The 19,759-nt window shown below is 45.3% G+C and overlaps 1 protein-coding gene across 2 annotated transcripts in view; it reads left to right on the top strand.

Moving 5' to 3' along the window:
- ASTN1 (astrotactin 1) overlaps positions 1-19,759 on the top strand; it is a 356,098-nt gene that overhangs the window by 142,900 nt on the left and 193,439 nt on the right. For both annotated transcript variants that reach the window (XM_068986030.1, XM_068986031.1), the window contains exons 3-4: positions 17,066-17,459; positions 19,444-19,590. In XM_068986030.1, coding sequence (XP_068842131.1) covers positions 17,066-17,459; positions 19,444-19,590 — 541 coding nt within the window. The remainder of the gene's footprint in view (positions 1-17,065; positions 17,460-19,443; positions 19,591-19,759) is intronic.

Genomic DNA, 19,759 nt, shown 5'->3' with positions numbered 1-19,759 from the left:
TCTCACTGTCGCTGGGCTGTCCCTAGTGAAATCCAGCTTCGACAGTGTCCACCAGTGAAATGCATGGGTTTGTTCCTCCACTCTGGAGGGTAAATTCTGAGATGCTGCAGCTCTCATGACCTGACCCTCCTCTCCTACGGCTCCTCGCTGTGTCGACTCTCTCTTCTAGCCACACTGACCAGCTCATTCATCTTTCCTGGAACTCTATTGCTATTTAATACATTTATTCCCAGGTGGCACTAGTGTCAAAGAACCCAACTGCCAATGCAGAAGACATAAGAGACATAGGTTCAATCCCTGGTTGGGAAGATCCCCTGGAGGAGGGCACAGCAATCCACTCCAGTATTCTTGCCTGGAGAATGCCATGGACAGAGGAGTCTGGCGGTATGGCGTCACAAAGTCCAACACAACTGAAGTGACTTAGCACACGATTTCACCGTACTTTTGATGTAAAATGTCTTTCGTCTCCTCCAAACCTGGTCCCAAACTTCTAATGACTGTTTTTAAAATTTGCCCATGACTTCCCCTAGGAGGCGCTCCTGAGCCCCCCGTCCCTCTATGATGGGTCCCTGCCTGGGCAATTCCTGGTGCATAATTCTGCCCTGGTCCCATCCTTATGGGAGTCTGTCTCCCTAGAATGTGATGGCCTCGCGACTGTGTCCCAGCCGTGGGCCTGGCCGAAAGGTACTCTGGGAATGAAGAGACCACCCCGTGGGGAAGGCGGAGCAAGCTGGGCTCACAGAGGCCAAAGAGCCAAATGCCTGAAACGTAGCACCTGTAGGACTGGGCCCAGGCGCTCGGTTGGTGCCCCTTGCTCTGTGTTACAGGAGCTTTGGGGGATGTTCTCCTCAGGGCTCCTCTCTGGTTTCTGGGGCTCCTTTCCCTCCACTAAGCCCTCACCTCTCCTCCTTCCTCCCATTGTCATGGAAAAGGAACTAGGGAAGACTGACACACATGCCAGCACTGGCCAGGTCACTAGGCCTTCTGTCTATATGTATTTATACTAAATGCTTGTTTTAACTGAGACCAGGCAAGATTGCCGTGAAAGATTCTGAGTGAGAACTGCAGTCGTGAGCATTACGTGGCATATCACGAGGACCAAGGTGGTATCACCTGGTGTTGTATGATGAAGAGGCCTCCCCGCACCGACCCCCTGGAACCTAAAGATACAATAGTCCCTGATCCAGCCTTCTGGGTAAAGCTAGGCTCCCGGGGGGGGGCGGGGAACAACTTTTTTTTCCCCTGTCCTCAGTGACTGTGTTCACACCTCTGCAGTTTGCAATGCCATGACCCCATCAATTGTAAAGTGTGGCAAGTGAATTTGATACTAATAATAGGTAAAGTGCTGAAATTTGTGACTGGTTTCCTTTTTTCCATTAGAGTGGAGTCAACGTTATAAATGACCTGTAATAAGGTCATTCGCACTCAACTTGCATTCTGGTGCAGCTTCTTGACAGAGAGAAAAAAAAAATGGAGTTACGGCTGGTCCTGGGAGTACATCAAACCCTCGGTGTGCCTGTGGGGTCTATCCAGGGTGCAGCCCACATTTGTCATGGTGTGGTGGCAGAGGGAATTGGTGCAAAGTGTTGGTCCTGACAGTGTGTAGCCCTCTTGCTAAGGCAAATTTAATTCCTCCAACTGCAGAATAAAGTGAGCAAGAACTTCTCCGTCTTACCTGTGGTCACTCTGCAAAACTAGAAGTACAAATGTAAACATATGTATATAATATATATTTTATTTATATATATAAATGTTGTCATTTTGCCACTAAATTGTGTCCGACTCTTTCACGGCCCCATGAACTGTAGCCCATGGGGCTCCTCTGTCCATAGAATTTTCCAGGCAAGAATACAGGAGTGAGTTGCTATTTCCTTCTCCAGGGGATCTTCCCAACCCAAGGAGTGAACCCACATCTCCTCCATTGGTAGGTGGATTCCTTATCATTCTTTATTCTTTTCCATCTGGTAATACAAAAAAATGCATAATTATTAAAAACACAAAATTTAAAACTTTAGTTTCTAGAAAAGGAAATTCTTTTTACACTATTCTTTTTGTAAAGGACATAGTATAGCTCTTCCTATGATTAGGTACTAAATAGATGTTTTAAAATGTGGTAACAGATGTCTTTGACCTCTCTGGTGATGAGATTGTATTCATGTGGAGCTATGTGAAGGACAGCATGAACAGTCAGAACCAAGCACAGGTCAGTTCACTTTTACTAGAAAAGCATCACTGTCAGCTTCAGCAAGCCCTCTGCCATCTCCTGATGGCTTGCTAATGGTACAGAAAGATCCGAGCTAGAATGAGGCTGGGGTGGTAGAAGCCATCCTGCTTTCTGAAAACACAGTTAGTATCCTCTGGATGATGTATCATGGACCTCCCATTTAAATATCGCCTGAGTGAGACAGCAGACACCCTACTGCAACTGACTCCATCCTGGGAGGCTTTCCAGCCAAGGGAGCATCTGAGGGTTGGCCAAGATGCCAGCTGAGAAAAGAGGGCTTCCAGATGGAAACCTTAATTCTGAGCTGATGGTGTAGACGTCATGCTATTTGTGCTTTATCAGCTTCGCAAGCCAGCTGAACGTGGCTCCCTGTAATGAAGCAAGCACTGCACTGTTGACGGAGGGTCAGTTCTGGGCGGGGCCCTCTGCGAAGGCTGACGCTGTAGAGAGTTTTTAAGCCACGGTCTCTGCCTGCAAGTCTAGTCAGAGCTATGTTATGGGAAACAGCAGAAATGGGGATTGGAGATTAATTAAGAAAAGCTCTTATGTGTTTTCAGTGTTGGGAGGGAATGGCATGTCTGAGGATTAGAGTAATCAAAGTAGGTTTCAGGAAGGAGAGGAACTTATGCTGGGACTTATTAGGATATGAAGGACTGAGATGGAAGAGGGTGGGAGGGGCATGTCAGAGAAGGGAGAGGGTGCAGAGCCTCAGAGATGAGCATGGACAAAGCTGTCACCCTGTCCTGTTCTTTTTCTGCCCCTCCCTCCCTTACAGTTGAACTGAATGCTAAGAACAGGAAAAAAAAAAAAAAATCACTACTGTTGGGGCCTCCCTGCTGGTCCAGTGGCTAAGACTCTGCACTTCCAATGCAGGGGGAACCAGGTTCAATCCCTGATCAGAGAACTAGATCCCACAGGACAAAACCAAGAGTTCTCATGCCTCAACTAAGACCTGGAACAGTCAGATATATATTTCAAAAAATAAATAAATCACTACTATTAAAAAAGTAGACAAGTGAAAACTCATGAATGCCATGATTCAGATTCAGTTGTAATGATGTTGCAGCCTGGCTGGGAATGGCCTCCATGGGGTCAGGAAAACATGCCTACTTAGGGTAGAGAATTATGCATTTGCTCAGTGGATGAAGTCTGCCTCGTTCAGTTGTCTTGGAAGCACGAAACCCTGACTGTCTTTGTATCATGTGAGCATCTCTGGCCAGATCAGGCTGACCTGTGGATTCATTCTGCGTGATCAAGCTGCTGATCAGTAAATCAAAACAATTGCAGAGTTCCGCCGTTTGTCACTTTCCATGGGTGGGGTAAGACAGAGACGGGTTCAACTTCCAAATTCCCTTTACTCTGGCCTGTCTTTGCTGGCAAGCACTGGGCCTGCGCCCAACATCCTGGTATGCATCACTAGTGTCTGGACAGGACCAAAGCGAATCATGATCATCAACTAGTGAAGAAATCAAGCTTACAGGTGTCAGGTTCCCTACTCCACTCATCACCCTCCACCCACCCACCCAAAGCCTGATACAAGAGAGAAATCCTGGGAAACCAGAAGAACAAAGCTGACAGCATGCAGAGAGGCTCTGGTGGGTGGGATGCCAGCAAGGGAGGAGGCTGATCAGGGCTGATGTTGTGTGTTTTTTAAATTAATGATGGGAAGGATTTAGAGACTTGTACAGTGGCTTTGCCAGCAAAAACGTAATTAGCTGAAGACAATATGCTGCTGATGTTGGAACTGGTGGTTTAATGAAGCCTGCCCTAATGAGAACGTCAGTGTCTTGCTCGGAGATTACCTTCACAAACCAGGCCTCTTCTCCAGATTTTGTGCTTGATTAGTTCCAGAGAAAAAATGAATTATAATAATTTTTTTTAACAGGGAGAAACAAGAGCCACAGCACTTGTATGGTCCAAGAAGAGACCCTTTTGACTGTCAATCTGCCCTCTCCCTTCCCTCTTTGCTGTCAGACAAAGCTCACTGGCCAGGAGTGAGGGGTTTGGGAGGAATTTTACATGTGATACACTAGTTGTGTTTGTATGTCAGCATCACCCCGAGTCTTTGATTCCCTCACCTGTTCCTTTGCTACAGTTCTTCAGCTCTATTATGCGGATCACTTGGTGCCAAGATTGAGTTGCAACTGGAGTGTTACAAGAGATGTAGCAAGACCATGGAGTGTTATAAGACAGTGAATGCCTGTTATTCTCCTCAGCGTTGTGGGTCAAATAAGTTATGGCTTAGAAGAGCTTTATGAGCAGAAAGCCAAGAATAGGAGTTTTGCTAACCTCTGTATCTGATCGGCATTAAATGAGCTGTGGATCTTCCCTGGTAGCTCAGCGGTAAAGAACCTGCCTGCCGATGCAGGAGATGTGCACTCAGTCCGTGGGCTGGGAAGATCCCTGGAGAAGGAAGTGGCGATGCACTCCAGTATTCTTGCTTGGGACATTCCATTGCCAGAGGAGCCTGGCAAGCTACAGTCCATGGGGTTGCAAAGAGTCAGACACAACTTAGCAACTAAACAACAACAACCACTGCAAATGATCTGCATTTGGGAGTAACCATTATCATTGTTTGGGTCTTAATGCAAAACGTGACCTGCCGGCTTTCACCTGCCTTTTCCAATCTGGTGGCTAGTAGTCTTTTGGATGATCTGACTGAGGCAGGTTCTAATTTCTCTGAAAGTGATAAAGTCCCACATTTCCTCCCCAGTCTGTCTTCTACATGTGTTGTTATATTATGGAATGTGTCTACTGTTCCTCTTAGGGCTCTGACTCCAAAACAAGGGCTTTTAGACAGTAAAGAGAGACCTGAGCTTATGTGCAAGTGTGGTAGACTGTTCTCAAGGAAATAGTTGAGCATCTGTACCTGTTGAGCCTGAAGATGTTTGATTTCATTTAGAAAACACACACCCAAGAATAGATGTCCCCATAGGTTTTCCCTTCCAATGTCAAACTGACAGCCCAGTAAGTATGGCCACTCTTGGCACAATTAAATTATTGCTTGAAATTATGCATTTGGTCAACCCAGTGATCACATTAACTGATCAGTTTAACTGAAGAAGATTGGGGGCATCTGGGGTAGGCAGTGAAGATAGTACTGAGTGTAGACATTTTAGACATTTGGGAATCCTTATTGAATACCACTAAGAATTAGGTGTAGGAGCAAGACCTCTGGGGTTTAATTGAGAGAAGATGTAAAGCTGGGGAAATGTGGCCCAGGCTGCAGTGCTGGGCCCCTTTCTACTCAACAGGGTCGTAAAACAGCATCAGTAAGATCAGTGATTGAGTCTCTGTTTGGCCTCATAATACCATGTAAACTTGGGCAAATTATTTAACCCCTCTGATCTTCTGTTTCCTCATCTAAAAATGAAAATAGTAATTTCTACTATGGGCACGACTGAGCGACTTCACTTTCACTTTTCACTTTCATGCATTGGAGAAGGAAACGGCCACCCGCCCCAGTGTTCTTGCCTGGAGAATCCCGGGGACGGGGGAGCCTGGTGGGCTGCCGTCTATGGGGTCGCACAGAGTCGGACACAACTGAAGTGACTTAGCAGCAGCAGCAGCAGCATATTTATTGGTAGGGTTAAATAATGAATGTAGTTCACCATTCACTGTGTTTGGCACACAGTAAATACTGCACACATGGTAGTTGTTATTATTTCCTTATCGTACCGATACTATAGGAATAAGGCAGTGTGTACGTAGAATTGCAAAATAAGGCAAGAATTCAGGGAAGGAATTACACATGCATAATGGGATTGCTCGGAGAAGGCAATGGCACCCCACTCCAGTACTCTTGCCTGTAAAATCCCATGGACAGAGAAGCCTGGTAGGCTGCAGTCCTTGGGGTCGCTAAGAGTCGGGCACAACTGAGTGACTTCCCTTTCACTTTTCACTTTCATGCATTGGAGAAGGAAATGGCAACCCCCTCCAGCGTTCTTGCCTGGAGAATCCCAGCGACTGGGGAGCCTGGTGGGCTGCCGTCTATGGGGTCGCACAGAGTCGGACACGACTGAAGCGACTTAGCAGCAGCAGCAGCAATGGGATTGCTATAGGAAGCTGAGAACTGCTTTTATAGTGGTTTGTAGCTTCTGAAATCTTTACAAAGCGAAGCATCAGCTCTGTAGGATTATCACCTCTCTGAGTACAAACATGGAGCCAATGGGTGTTTTGCTGTGAAAGAGAACCCTGGCAGGGCTCCTGAACACTTGACTAGACCCTGCCTGCCACACCAGACCTCATGGCAATCATGAGGATAAAGTTGGACCTCTGTGTGTGGGACAGAAATATGATCGAGGTCCATACCTATGTGAAGGGCCGGAATTCCACCTGCCCCCTCACTAGGAGGCATCTCCTGAATCCTGCAGCCTTTAATGGTCCATCTCAGTTGTTAGCTGGGGAGGAAAAAGACCTTTCAAATCTTCACTGGTTTAGAGAGTGATAGTGATGAATATGTACCCAAGTCAGGGAGATCTGGACGTGTCAGCTTTTTTCATCTAAAGTCAGTGGAGTTCCCACAGGCCACTGGAATCCCCATAGGGGTCTCGCATAAGGGCTGCTCTCAGCAACTAGTTGTTAATGTTGATTTTCATTTGCTCAGCCCCAGCTGCTGCCCGCAGAGCTGTTAGGTCTCTGAGACCTGCTCTTCTTGCCTTGGGCTGGGCTGCCTGCTGTTTAGGGGAGATGGGAGGAAGAGGGATTTAACTACTCCGTTATGGTCAGAGAAAAAGAGGGTTAAAGTCTAGTGGTCATTAGCATAGAGGTGCCAGCTGCCTCTTCTGTTACTTGTTCAATAACTCCCTTAACGTTTGACCCTAATGGAACAGATTATTGTTATTATTTTATTTCACCAAGATCACCTACTGCATAAAAACAAAGAGGAAAGGGGGAAAGGAACGTGGCCAAGAATAGGCATGGAGCATTATCCAGCTGGAGATATTTATTTATTGGCGTCATGCTCGGCTTGCGAAGTTCGGACAGGCTGGGAGCCTGTCTCACACCGCTCTGCCCATGGGTTGCTGAGGCAGCGACCTGGAGTGTTTTTGCTTCTGTGTGGGCCCTTTTATCTCCCAGCCTGCCCATCATGCACAGTGTAAACATTAGTGCACACATTAGTGCACGTGTATGCACACACATACCTACACAGTGGGTCACACATGGGGCCAGACTCTCAACACAGCACTGATTGGGGGCCCATCCATTAATGTTTGACTCAGCAGCAGCAGCTCTCAGAAATTTGCGAAGTCTGCATCCAGAGGGAGTGGAAGACCTCAGCTTTGCCCCGGTCACCTGGTCGTTCCTCTCGGCTCCCTCACTCTGCAGTGATCTAGGTCAGTCTTTGGAATTAGGGGATCCACGAGGGGAGCCTTGGGCCTGGAAAACCCAGTCCATGGCAAGCTGCGTCTGTCACCCTGCTTCATCCAGCTCCACTAGACCTCAGCCTTGTTAAGGCAAACTGTCCCCTGTCCCCTCGCTAGGATGCATCTCCTGAATCCTGCAGCCTTTAATGGCCCATCTCAGTTGTTAGCTGGGGATGAAAAAGACCTTTCAACTCTTCACTGGTTTAGAGAGTGATAGTGATGAATATGTACCCAAGCAGGTACATATGTACCCAGGCAGATACCCCAAGCTACTAGTGATCAGAGAGCTCCGAGCTCCTTATGAACAAATGTACTCCCTTGCTTTCACTTTGGGACAGCAAAGTCAAGGCTCAGAGGTAAGAAAAATCCCAAGATCGAAAAAAGCAACTCTATTAAAAGAATCTGAAAGAGGACAACTTGAAATAGCCCAAGCTGACTCCAGCACGCTAGCCTCCAGCCACTTTCCCTGCAGAGCTTCAGGCTCTCATTAGATGAAACTCCTGAAGCCTCATAAAGAAATTGAAGACAAAATTACCAGATTAAAGAAAGACTGTGATCAAACCTAACAGAATAAAAACTTTTAGACCTGGGAAAAGAAAAAAAAAGTGCTAAAGTTGAGTTTCCTCTTGAAAAGAACTTCATACTCACAGCCATCTTGCATTGGGAGAACCCCTGGATATCAACCTGCCTAACCTGGGGGGCTCTTGAGCTTAGAGTTTGTCTCTTGTTTATGTATGGAAGGTTGTCTAGTCCTTTTCTTTACCCTCAAATGGCATTTTAATGAGAAATCTTGGGGGACATCATTCTGTTTTCCCTATGTTTTAGATACTTGGATCTAGAAAGCTGGGGAAGGGGTTCTGAAGCATCTCATGGCAGCAGGACCCAGTGAGAGACTAACCATGTGGTGTGGGTCTGTCCCCTTCCAGTGGGATGTGCAATTCTCATCCGAACCCCCAGAGGAATATTGAAGCCTCTTAATTAACGTGGTGGCCCATGGCAACTGGCAAGCATTTTGACACAATTAAAGACTTTAGCAAACCCTCAAGAGGAGATAAAGTTCCTAATAATTTATAAATTGAGCCCACTACTTAATATGCTTAACATGTAGCTCTTGTCTTCCATTTGGGAAGGAGAAGGGCAGAGGATCTGTCTTAGTTGCTTCAGTCCTATCTGACTCTTTGTGACCCCATGGACTGTAGCCCACAAAGCTGCTCTGTCCATGGGATTTTCCCAGCAAGATATTGGAGTGGGTTGCCATTTCCTGTTCCAAGGGATCTTCCTGACCCAGCAACTGAACCCACATCTCCTGCATGTCTTGCATTGCAGGAGGATTCTTTACCACTGAGCCACCAGGGAAGCCTAGACAGAGGATAATGTGAGAAGATTATCTTCCAGAAAAGCAAACCAAGGGGCCTTCTATTCTAGTTTGGGGACTCCTGGCAGTAAAGGGATCCTGAAGCTCAATGTGTTACTACAATTTCAATGACATTTTCAGATTTCCAAGGCCTTATTGTGCTTTTGGGGAAGGTGGTGGATCTGCTTATCAGGGCTTCACTGGCTGGGTGAAGTTGATAGCCCACCTCTGAAGGATCAGTTCTTTGATCTGTAGTTTCTGGCATTGCTGGGCAAGAAGAGCTCTCAAATGTTTTTTTCCACCATTAGTTTACCAGTTTGTGAGGGCTTCCCAGGTGGTGCTAGTGGTAAAGAACCCGCCTGCCAAGGACAGTTAGACATAAGAGACACAGGTTTGATCCTTGGGTTGGGAAGATCCCCTGGAGGAGGACATGGCAACCCATTTCAGTATTCTTGCCTGGAGAATCCTATGAACAGAGGAGCCCGGCGGGCTGCAGTCCATGGGGTCACAATTAGTTGAACATGACCGAAATGACTTAGCACACACACCCACTTTACCAGTTTAGAACTGTTTCCATTTTGACAGGGGTCAGTGTTATAATAAGGAAATTTCCAATTTGGAAGAGTCAGGGCATTTCTTTTAGTCATCTCCTTTGATAGATGAAGGCTGGGGTAGGTTCAAAGAGGCTGTCAGGTGCCCAGAATTGTGCTGCTGGTTAATTCTGCTGTTTTATTGGCGACCTTCCTGCTACTGGAAACCCAGTGTGGTTTTCCACTGGACTCAGAGAGACGCAGGAGTGGATGGGACCTTGAACATTCACCTTATCCATTCCCTATATTTTGATCTAGATTAGAAAGTGACCAGCATTGCCATATGGGCCACACAGTTTTTCTCCTCTCAGTGTGTCTTCTTTGAAAGCTAGAGACAGATAGGAATGATCACTGTTATATATGAAAGAGGTCCTTTGCCCTAGACCTTTGGGCTTAGTTTTGGGGAAAAGTAGGTGACACAGGCCACCAAACTTGTCTATTTGATTCTTATTTTTTTTAACCACCATTTAATTCCTATAGGAATATAATTTGAATTCAGTGTATCCAATTGCCTTGAGGGATAATTAATTATGTCTCAGATTCACTCTTCTAGTTACTCCTAGGGCCAAGCAAAGCTTTGAAATGTGAACTGATTGATTGGCTGCAGCCCCTTGACAGATGGTAGCTGGAAACTTAATCTCAGCTTCCCCATTTCCCTGCCAAGGGTCCACAAAACCCAGGTGACTCCCTAAACTTTGGTGAAATGTGATAAATCCAGATTGTTTATGATGGGGTTTGCTGATCACAGGACACTGATTTGGGATAATGGAGGGGTTCTACTGGCCCCTGGCATGATACCTAGAGTATCACCTCAGTCTGAGATGTCTTTACCTATCATAGTGTCTTCTGTTATAAGAGAAGTCATGGCAGTGTATTTATAGGCCTTGTGACCTGTTTTTTGTCTTCCTTTCGTGCCTACAAATTTTCAATTACCTTTAAAAACCAAATTATAAAGATTGCTTCCTCTAACTCGAATGTAAACCCGGTGGCATCAGGACCTATACCTGTATTAGTCACTGCAGAATCCCCGTAACAGTGACCATCAGAAAAATGCTGAAGTGAGTAAATACTTGTTGAATGATTGAGTGATGAGTTGAATGAGTGAGTCCCATAAACAACTGACTCATATAAGCTTTGTTTGCAGGCATGGAAGTGATGTCCATATTGAAAGTTATTCAGAGTTGACCTTCACTTCCTTCCTTCCCTCCTTCTCTGCTTCCTTCCCCCCTCCCTTCTTCCACCTCTTCCTTCCACAACTGTTGAACAGCTGCTTCACGGAAGGTGCTGCGATTGACCGTGGAGCTTGGTGTCCTCTGCTCCCATGAAGTCTGTAATCTAATAGATGAGAACAGCAAGCAAATCAAAGTACTTGTGGTTAGTTGCGTGAAGCATTCTGTGGGTGGTTCAGTAACATAGAGAAGAATTGGCTGAGTTATGTCACTGAACTGACTTTGAAGGACAAGTAAGGGTTAGCTTAGGGAGAGAGAAATGACCCAGAGCCAGGACAGATAGGCAGGTCAGATAATGAGACAGTCTTGTGGTTGGCCTGCATGACTGAGGTGAGCATAAAAGGGAAATCTGTCTAGAATTTTCTATCCCTGAGCAGTCACCAGCAATGTTATATAAAACACTGTTACATAAATATTCCAAAATCTGCAAATTGTCTGACAAACCTCATACTACTCTCTCAGCTAAGTGCCAGAAATGTCAGTTGCATGATGAAATAAAAGCTGATTTCATTTGTTTGATCTCTATTAGAGCTGCTAGAAATGATTTATTGATTTTTTAAAAGAAAAATATATTTTTAATGTCATCTTTTGTAAGCATCTTATTAATAGATGTGGAGATCCCATAGACCCCAAACAAACTTCTAGATACAAAATTGTAACAGTTTTGAGGGAGATCAATAGAATAATCAGAAATCTCATGAAAAAATGAATAAAGAGCACAATAATTCCATATCTTGCCATTGGTGTTATTTTTTTTTTAATGTTCAAAGTTTGCATTTGTTACTTGTCAGTTGGGTCCATGTGTACCTTAATGCTTTTTCTGTTTGTTTTGTTTTTAATGCCAAAAAAATCGAACTTAACACATAAATGAAGTACCTACTCTGAGCACAGCTAGGGTGATGCCAAAGCTCAAAGCCAGGTGTAGGTTTATGAAGAACTGTGCACCCTCTGTGAAGCCTGAGCGACGACCCTGCCCACAGCGTTCATCTGTGTGCTCGTGTTCACAAGCCATGGGCTAGTCTGTTCGAATGGGTTTGAATGCTTGGAGGAAGTTTGTTCCTCTCAACAAACTTCCTTTCTTTAAATTACAGTATAGTTGATTTACAATGTTATGTTAGTTTCAGATATAGCAAAATAAGTGAGTTATATTTTTTTCAGATTTTTTTTACATTATAGGTTATTATAAGAAACCGGACATAGTTCCCTGTGCTACACAGTAGGACCTTGTTTATATATTTTATTTTTTAAAGGTTTTTTTTTTAATGTGGACTATTTTTAATGTCTATGAGTGTCTTGAGTTTGTTACAGTATTGCTTCTGTTTTTGTTTTGGTGTTTTAGTCACTAGGCATGTGGGATCTTAATTGCCCCAACCAGGAATCAAACCCGCACACCCACTGCATTGGGAGGCGAAGTTAACAACTGACCGCCAGGGAAGTCTGTGTCTGTTTTGTATATAGTAGTTTGTATCTGCTAATCCCAAGCTCCTACTTTATCACTCTCCTCTTTCCCCTTTGGTAACCATAAGTTTGCCAACAAGTTGTCTTTTGTCAGACAAGAAGATTGTGCAACTCACCTTGCTCTTTTTGATTTGGTTATTAAGCTCCTAGCCCTTCTTGGCCTAGGCTTTCTTTCCACTCATCTACCACCTGTTGGTTTCATTAGATTATTTGAAAGAAAAATCTTAGAGCATCTGTGACATTGAAACTGCTTATAATCCCCAGTGGAAGTAGAAGGATTAATGATAACATCAGAGAACTATGGTTTATCATGAGAATGCAAAAGCGATGGAATTTGAGCATCAGCTTTCTGAGACCTCACCACAGAAGGAACATTATCAAAGTGGCTACATCCATGCCTTTTCCCAGAATAGAGGAGGCTCTGCACATACAGTTCACCTACCTTTACCCTCCTCACTGGATAGAGCAGATAAACAGTCAGGGGATTTGTGTGTGGTGATTTTACAAATTATTATTGCAAAATATTATTATTATTAAATAATATTACAAATTATTATCATATAACTTATGCATGTTATCATTTCAGTAATAGTCACAATTAGCAAGTGATAGCAAAGTGTTGTGACACCTGCCGTCAATTTGGGTTATTGATGCAGAGAGGCCTTTCCACAGCTTGAGTGACTGTGAATATTTTCTCATATGCCTGTGCTAAGTTTCACCTGATGGCTGGAGATCATTACTGGTAACAGATTTTAAAAAGCTGAGGTCATCTAAAGTCAGTGACTCTACGCAGAGGGAATGTTTTGCTAAAGCAGTACTAGACATGCTAAATGAACTGGCTTAGCTAAATGAAAACTTGTGTTCTAGCTCCCTATGGCTTATTTTTTTTAAAAAATTAGTATAAAATATTGCTAGTTGAGGTATCTAGGCTCCTTCATGGTAGAGGGGACTTTTTTTATTTTTTAGCAATCCTTTTTTTAAAAAAATATAATTTTATTTATTTTATTTTTGCAGCAAGTAGGGCTCCTCCCTAGTTGCAGTGTGCAGGCTTCTCATTGGGATGGCTTCTCCTGTTGAGGAGCGTGGGCTCTAGGGCACATGGGCTCAGTAGTTCAGCACGTGGGCTCAGTAGCTGCAGCACGTGGGCTCAGTAGTTCAGCACATGGGCTCAGTAGCTGCAGCACGTGGGCTCAGTAGTTCAGCACGTGGGCTCAGTAGCTGCAGCACGTGGGCTCAGTAGTTCAGCACATGGGCTTAGTAGTTCAGCACGTGGGCTCAGTAGTTCAGCACGTGGGCTCTAGAGTGCTAGCTTAGTAGGTGTGGTGCACAGGCTTAGTTCTCTGTGGCATGTGGATTCTTCCCAGATTAGGGATTGAACCCATGTTTCCTGCACTGGCAGGCAGATTCTTTACCACTGAGCCACTAGGGAAGCCCCTGAGGGGACTTCAGATAACCCTAACGAAACAGGGCCATGAAAAGATCAGTGGAAGAGGATCTGGGTGTAGAACTAATTCTGCACTCCCAAGTTTTGTAGTTTCTCTGACTTCATTTCTTCAGAAAAGGCGACCTGAGTCCGAAGATTTTTACTGGATCTCGCAGTTAAGAGAGAGCATAGATTTCTATGTTGAAAATGCAGCTAAGTTGAGAGTCTAATGGTATCCTCCAGGCATGTAGTAGTGTGTGATGCATAGGCTTATTTTAACACAGAGACTTTGAAATGTACCTGCTGTCTTTACCTTGCAGACTAACCTTGAGTTGGACGCTGAGCAGGTGCTTGGTGCAAGGTCCTTTGTTTGCAGTAGTGCCTCTTTGTCAGCTAGATGTGCACTTTGAGTAGTTTCTGTTTTTTCTTCAAGAAGTTAGGGTGGATCTAGGTGGAATCACCCATACTTTCCAACTCTGTCCTCTTACAATTCATGAGATAGATGCCAGGCTGTGTATGTCTCTGGTGAGCAGAGTTCACTCAGGGTGACTGCAGCTTCATGGTTAAGAAGGTAGGCTCTGGAGTGGGAGTTGTTTTGGTTCTATTCCAGTCCTATGATTCATTTGCTCTGTGACCTTGGGCAAGTTATTCAGCCTCTGTGCTCAAGCCTTGTCAAATGTAAAATGGGGAAATTGTTGACCCTACCTTTACAGTGTTGAGCATTGAGGGCAAATGTCTGATACATAGTAAAAGCCCCATAACAGACCACTGAGCTTGCTTTATTCCTGCATAATACAGGACACGAAGCTATGTCCTGGATCTTATCACAGCCCCGTTGTGAGCACCTGAAAGGAGAATCAGAGAGGAAGGGGTGCCTGAAGACCTCACTGCGGGCATTAGATGGTGCTTCAACCATTCCTGGGAGACTGATGTTTATGCTCCCCTTACAGCTCTTTAGGGAATAACATTACCTCAAGCTTTTGCTAACTTAATTCAGTGTCTGACAGCTTCTCTTGCTCAGGTAGTTATTCCTTCTGTGTGGCTTAATTACCTATAGTTGCAGTTTCAGTGTGGGGTGAAGGAAAGGATAGTGGGTCTGACTCTGAGATAAAGGGTCTGCCAAAAAACCGTTGGATTGGACCCAAACACTCATTTTCAGCAGATAGATGCAGAACTTCCTTCCACTGAGGACACCCAGTGAGGTGCCCCAGGGGCTCTGTGCGCACGTCTGCAGGGCTGCCAGGAGGCACCAGGTTCAGTGCTTAGCCAGGACCTAGTAGTGTGGCTCTGGACTCCCACTGGAACCTGAGAGTGAAAGTGAAAGTCGCTCAGTCATGTCCAACTCTGCGACCCCACGGACTATATAGGCCGTGGAGTTCTCCAGGCCAGGATACTGGAGTGTATTCCCTTCTCCAGGGTATCTTCCCAACCCAGGGATCGAACCCAGGTCCCCTGCATTGCAGGTGGATTCTCTACTGACTGAGCTATGAGGGAAGACCACTGTAACCTGAGCAGCTTCATATTCCTGCTTTCTCTGAGTTTGCTTGGGAGATCGCACCAGGAGAAAGGGTTATGCAGATAAAATAAAAATTTGAAAATCTTGAGGCCAGTGTATGTCCCCCAAAACCCACCTGACATGACCTGTCATTTGGGAGCTGATGGTTGCTTCTTGTCGGCTCCTCTGAGCTGCCTGTGTGAAAGCAACAACATCGTGTATGTGTGTGTATGCATGTGTACACACGCTCCTTTGCTCACGGTAATGGTGGGGGGAGAGGGAGGATAAATGGGAATATTTACAGGGAGAGAAACTTTATAAATCCAAGACATAATTATTATGAGACTGGAAAAGGCCCCCTCTAATACATTTGAGGAAATCATCTTGACCCAGCATTGTGTGGGTGGGTCCCTGGGAATTAATAGAGGGTTTTCATCTCTAGCCTATATAATGGGGCGGCAGTGATTGAAGCCCAAGGTTGAGAGCAGAACCATTTGGCACACCCCCACCAAATGAAATAGGTTCGGAGGGATATTGACCAAAATAAAGAGAGTGAATACAGATTGTGCACGGGAAGATTTATGCCCACTGAGTGCTGTGCAGTGATGGGCTTGCGAGCTTCCCTCCAAATCCTGCCCTGGGCGCATGTCAAGGCGAGAGATGTTCAGTCTCACCAAGCACTACACCCTCATCTCTGACAGAAAACTGAGTGGGGTTCAGGTTTTTAAGTGATGGCCTCGGAGGACGGCCTTGGGGCACCAGAAGGTTCAGAAGGAAATTCCTCTGCCCGTCTGACTCCAGGAGGTGGGTCTCAGTCCCTTCTCTTGAGCGAGAGCAAGGATGAAAACGTCACTCAAGACTGTGGAGTGGGAGAAAGCTGTCTCCTGAAGCAGCTGCTGCTACTGCTGCTAAGTCGCTTCAGTCGTGTCCGACTCTGTGCGACCCCATAGACGGCAGCCCACCAGGCTCCCCCGTCCCTGGGATTCTCCAGGCAAGAACACTGGAGTGGGTTGCCATTTCCTTCTCCAATGCGTGAAAGTGAAAAGTGAAAGTGAAGTCGCTCAGTCTTGTCCGACTCTTGGCGACCCCATGGACTGCAGCCTACCAAGCTCCTCCATCCATGGGATTTTCCAGGCAAGAGTACTGGAGTCCTAAAGCAGCAGTAACCCCCAAAGTCATGTTCGAATAATGAGATTTCTCTGCACACTTGGTTGTGAGTTTCTGATGGATGTAAACTTCTCTTTGGTTAGGTTGCTGGTTTTCTCCTGCTTGGGCACTTGGGAGACATTTAAGGTTGGGCTGACAGCCTTGATGCCCTGTGGTACACTCCATTAGATACTCTGCATAGCTACCTAACATTCCTTAAGCCACCCTGTGAGGGTAAGCAGTACCTTCTCCACTATACAGACGAGGAATCTGAGGTTTCAGATTTATAGGACTTGTCGACCACTGGTGGAGCCAGAGTTAGAATCTGTACGTGATTGATTTTAAGACGTGAAAGAGGAAGAAACTCGTTGCCATTCCACTGCCAAAAATTGGCCTGAAACCAGCTTTACATGCAGCAGATCTGCCTTAACAAACCTTCTCCCTTATTTCAGCAGCTGAAATCACACACACAGACACATACACACAATCACAAAGACTTCTTTCATCTTTAAATTGTTTGCTAAGCCAGAAGCAACCGTGGATCACTTGAAATGATGTGTGATTACCCCAGTTCCATTTTTATTTCACCTTGAATGCCTATCACAGCAGACGTGTCCCTGTGCTGCTGAGTGAAGCTTGCTATAAGCACTTACTGCACCTCAGTGAATGAATGCATAAATGAACGGGTGAGTGATGGATGGTGACAATGGGAGGGGCCGACGCCTCTTGGCGGGAGGAGCTCACCTGTTTTGCGTGTTCATCTGCTGTCTTCCTTCCCAGGGTGGCATGATCGCACTGCTGCTGTCTATCTTGTGCCTGGTGATGATTCTGTACACTCGCCGGCGCTGGTGCAAGCGCCGCCGGGTCCCTCAACCCCAGAAGAGTGCCAGCGCCGAGGCGGCCAACGAGATCCATTACATTCCTTCCGTGCTCATCGGCGGGCACGGGCGGGAGAGTCTGCGCAACGCCCGCGTGCAGGGCCACAACTCCAGCGGCACCCTGAGCATCCGAGAGACGCCCATCCTGGACGGCTACGAGTACGACATCACCGACCTGCGCCACCACCTGCAGCGGGAGTGCATGAACGGAGGGGAGGACTTCGCCAGCCAGGTCACCCGCACCCTTGACTCCCTGCAGGGCTGCAACGAGAAGGCAGGGATGGACCTCACGCCGGGTGGGTGACTCCGTTCTCATCTCGTGGCTTTAGGGGGCGCTAGGGAACAGCTGTTCTCTAATGTCATGGTTGGTTGTCATACATACATATTGAGATGTGCCAGGGCCCTTTCCCAAGTGGGCAAGAAGAGTAAGCTTTCTCCTGCGATGATGGGGGCTGTCTTCTAATATAGAAAGTCAGAACAAGGATAAATTGGATCCCTCTCCATTTCCATTTGGCACTGAAAATAGAGATACTTTGAAAAAAACTTTTTAAATTTGTTTTTTAATAGAAAGAGAATTGCTTTACAATGTTGTGTTGGTTTCTTCCATGTAACAAGGCGAATCAGCCATAATTAGACATTTATTGCCTCCCTCTTGAGCCTCCCTCCCCTGCCCCCATCCCATCCCTCCAGGTAGTCAAAGAGCACCAGGCTGTCCCTGTGTTATATAACAACTTCTCACCAGCTATCTGTTTCACACATGGTGGTATATATATGTCAATGCTACTTTCTCCATTCATCCCACTCTCTCCTTCCCCTACTGTGTCCACAAGTTTGTTCTGTGTATCTGTGTCTCCATTACATCCCTGCAAACAGTTTCATCAATACCATTTTTATAGATTCCATATATGTGCATTAATATATGATATTTGTTTTTCTCTTTCTGACTTACTTTACTCTGGGTCCTAGGTTCATTCAACTCACTAGAACTGACTCAATTTGGTTTTTTTTTAATGGCTGAGTAATATTCCTTTGTGCATATCTACCACGTCTTTATCCATTCATCTGTTGATGGACATCTAGGCTAGGAAGCAGAGGTACTTTTATATCCAACAGAAGAGTGGGTTAGAAGCTTTTCATATGCAATGATCAATCCTCATAAGAAATAAGCGATAGCAAGAGAGATGTGTATGACATTTTTGCATGTAGTATGTTTGCGTGGGCAATTTAATTTTCCATTGACATGGAGGGGACAGAGATATCTGTTCTTTCCTATGACTCCTGAGACTTTGGCCTGGGAAAGTTGTTCTGCCTTGCCTATAACCTCTGTGGTCTTAATAAGAGATGTACTTCTTCAAAGAAAATGAAGGAAAGCAAGCAAACCGTTTGACCTTAGACACTTTGTGTATCTGTGAAACACTGAGTATAAAAGAGTCTTGGACCTAATGTGGCTGAGCAAGTCCAAGGTTGATAAAATGCAGAGAGGAAAAGACTGTACTTTTCATTTATAGCCTCTTTCTCTCATACTTCTATAAATAACAACTATCTGTTGATAAAATCCCAAGGCAATGATCCTTCAAGGAACTGCCCAATTATCTTTGGAGAAGACATTTTTTGAAATGAATCTTGCTTACAATGTATGGACTTTCAGTGGGGCTTGAAAAGAGTGAAATCGCATCATGGAGGTTTCCATTCTGCTTATCTAGAGAAGATTCCCTAAGACTAGGAATGACTTTATAAGATTTAAAGTCAGAAATTCCTGGAGAGTACGGGGACATATCTTTAATACCTCTTATTTTTCATAGCACCTGCCATAGTGCTAAGCCCACTGAGTAGCCATATGACTAGAGACTCGGGGAACAGGCAGATAGCAAGAATATGTGAGAGAGCCGGCTGTCAGACAATAGGGAATGGTGCAGACTGGGATGACAGAGAGGGGGCAAGTTCTGTCTGAATGCACTGAAATTCAAATTTTTGTCAAACCTTGTTCTTACCAAAGGAAAGAAATCTGCAGTCTCTCTCTCACCAAACGGCCACACATGGGGACCCTGTCAATACAGAAGTGGTTGAATTGGATTTCCTTTCTTCATGCCTTCTCTTATAACTCTGTCATCCCCTAGAAATCAAAGAGAAGTATTTTAATCTCTTCCAGTCTCTCCCTTTAAAGCTTTCCCATTTCAATTTCTATGAAACACTCTCTACCTGGTTCATGCAGATTTCCTTGCTCTCACTTTCTTCCCACTTTTTCTCTTCAAGTTTCTGCCTTGACCTTTCCTTATACAGGAAGTGACAATGCCAAGCTGTCACTGATGAACAAGTATAAAGATAACATCATCGCCACCAGCCCTGTGGACTCCAACCACCAGCAGGCCACTCTGCTCTCTCACACCTCGAGTAGCCAGAGAAAGAGGATCAACAACAAAGCAAGAGGTATCCATATCTTATTCGAGGGCTTGACGGTGGCTTCCTTAATATCAGGGGAGGCAGGGCCATTGTTATCCTTGACCCCGTCTCAGGCATGGCTAGGATAACTGTATTTGGGAAGTATTTCTTTTTTAAAAAAAAAATATTTATTTGGCTGTGTCAGGTCCCAGATGCA

This window comes from Capricornis sumatraensis, chromosome 14 (assembly GCF_032405125.1).
Source record: "Capricornis sumatraensis isolate serow.1 chromosome 14, serow.2, whole genome shotgun sequence".
Taxonomy (NCBI): Eukaryota; Metazoa; Chordata; class Mammalia; order Artiodactyla; family Bovidae; genus Capricornis; species Capricornis sumatraensis.
This window is presented reverse-complemented; position numbering and strand designations above follow the sequence as displayed.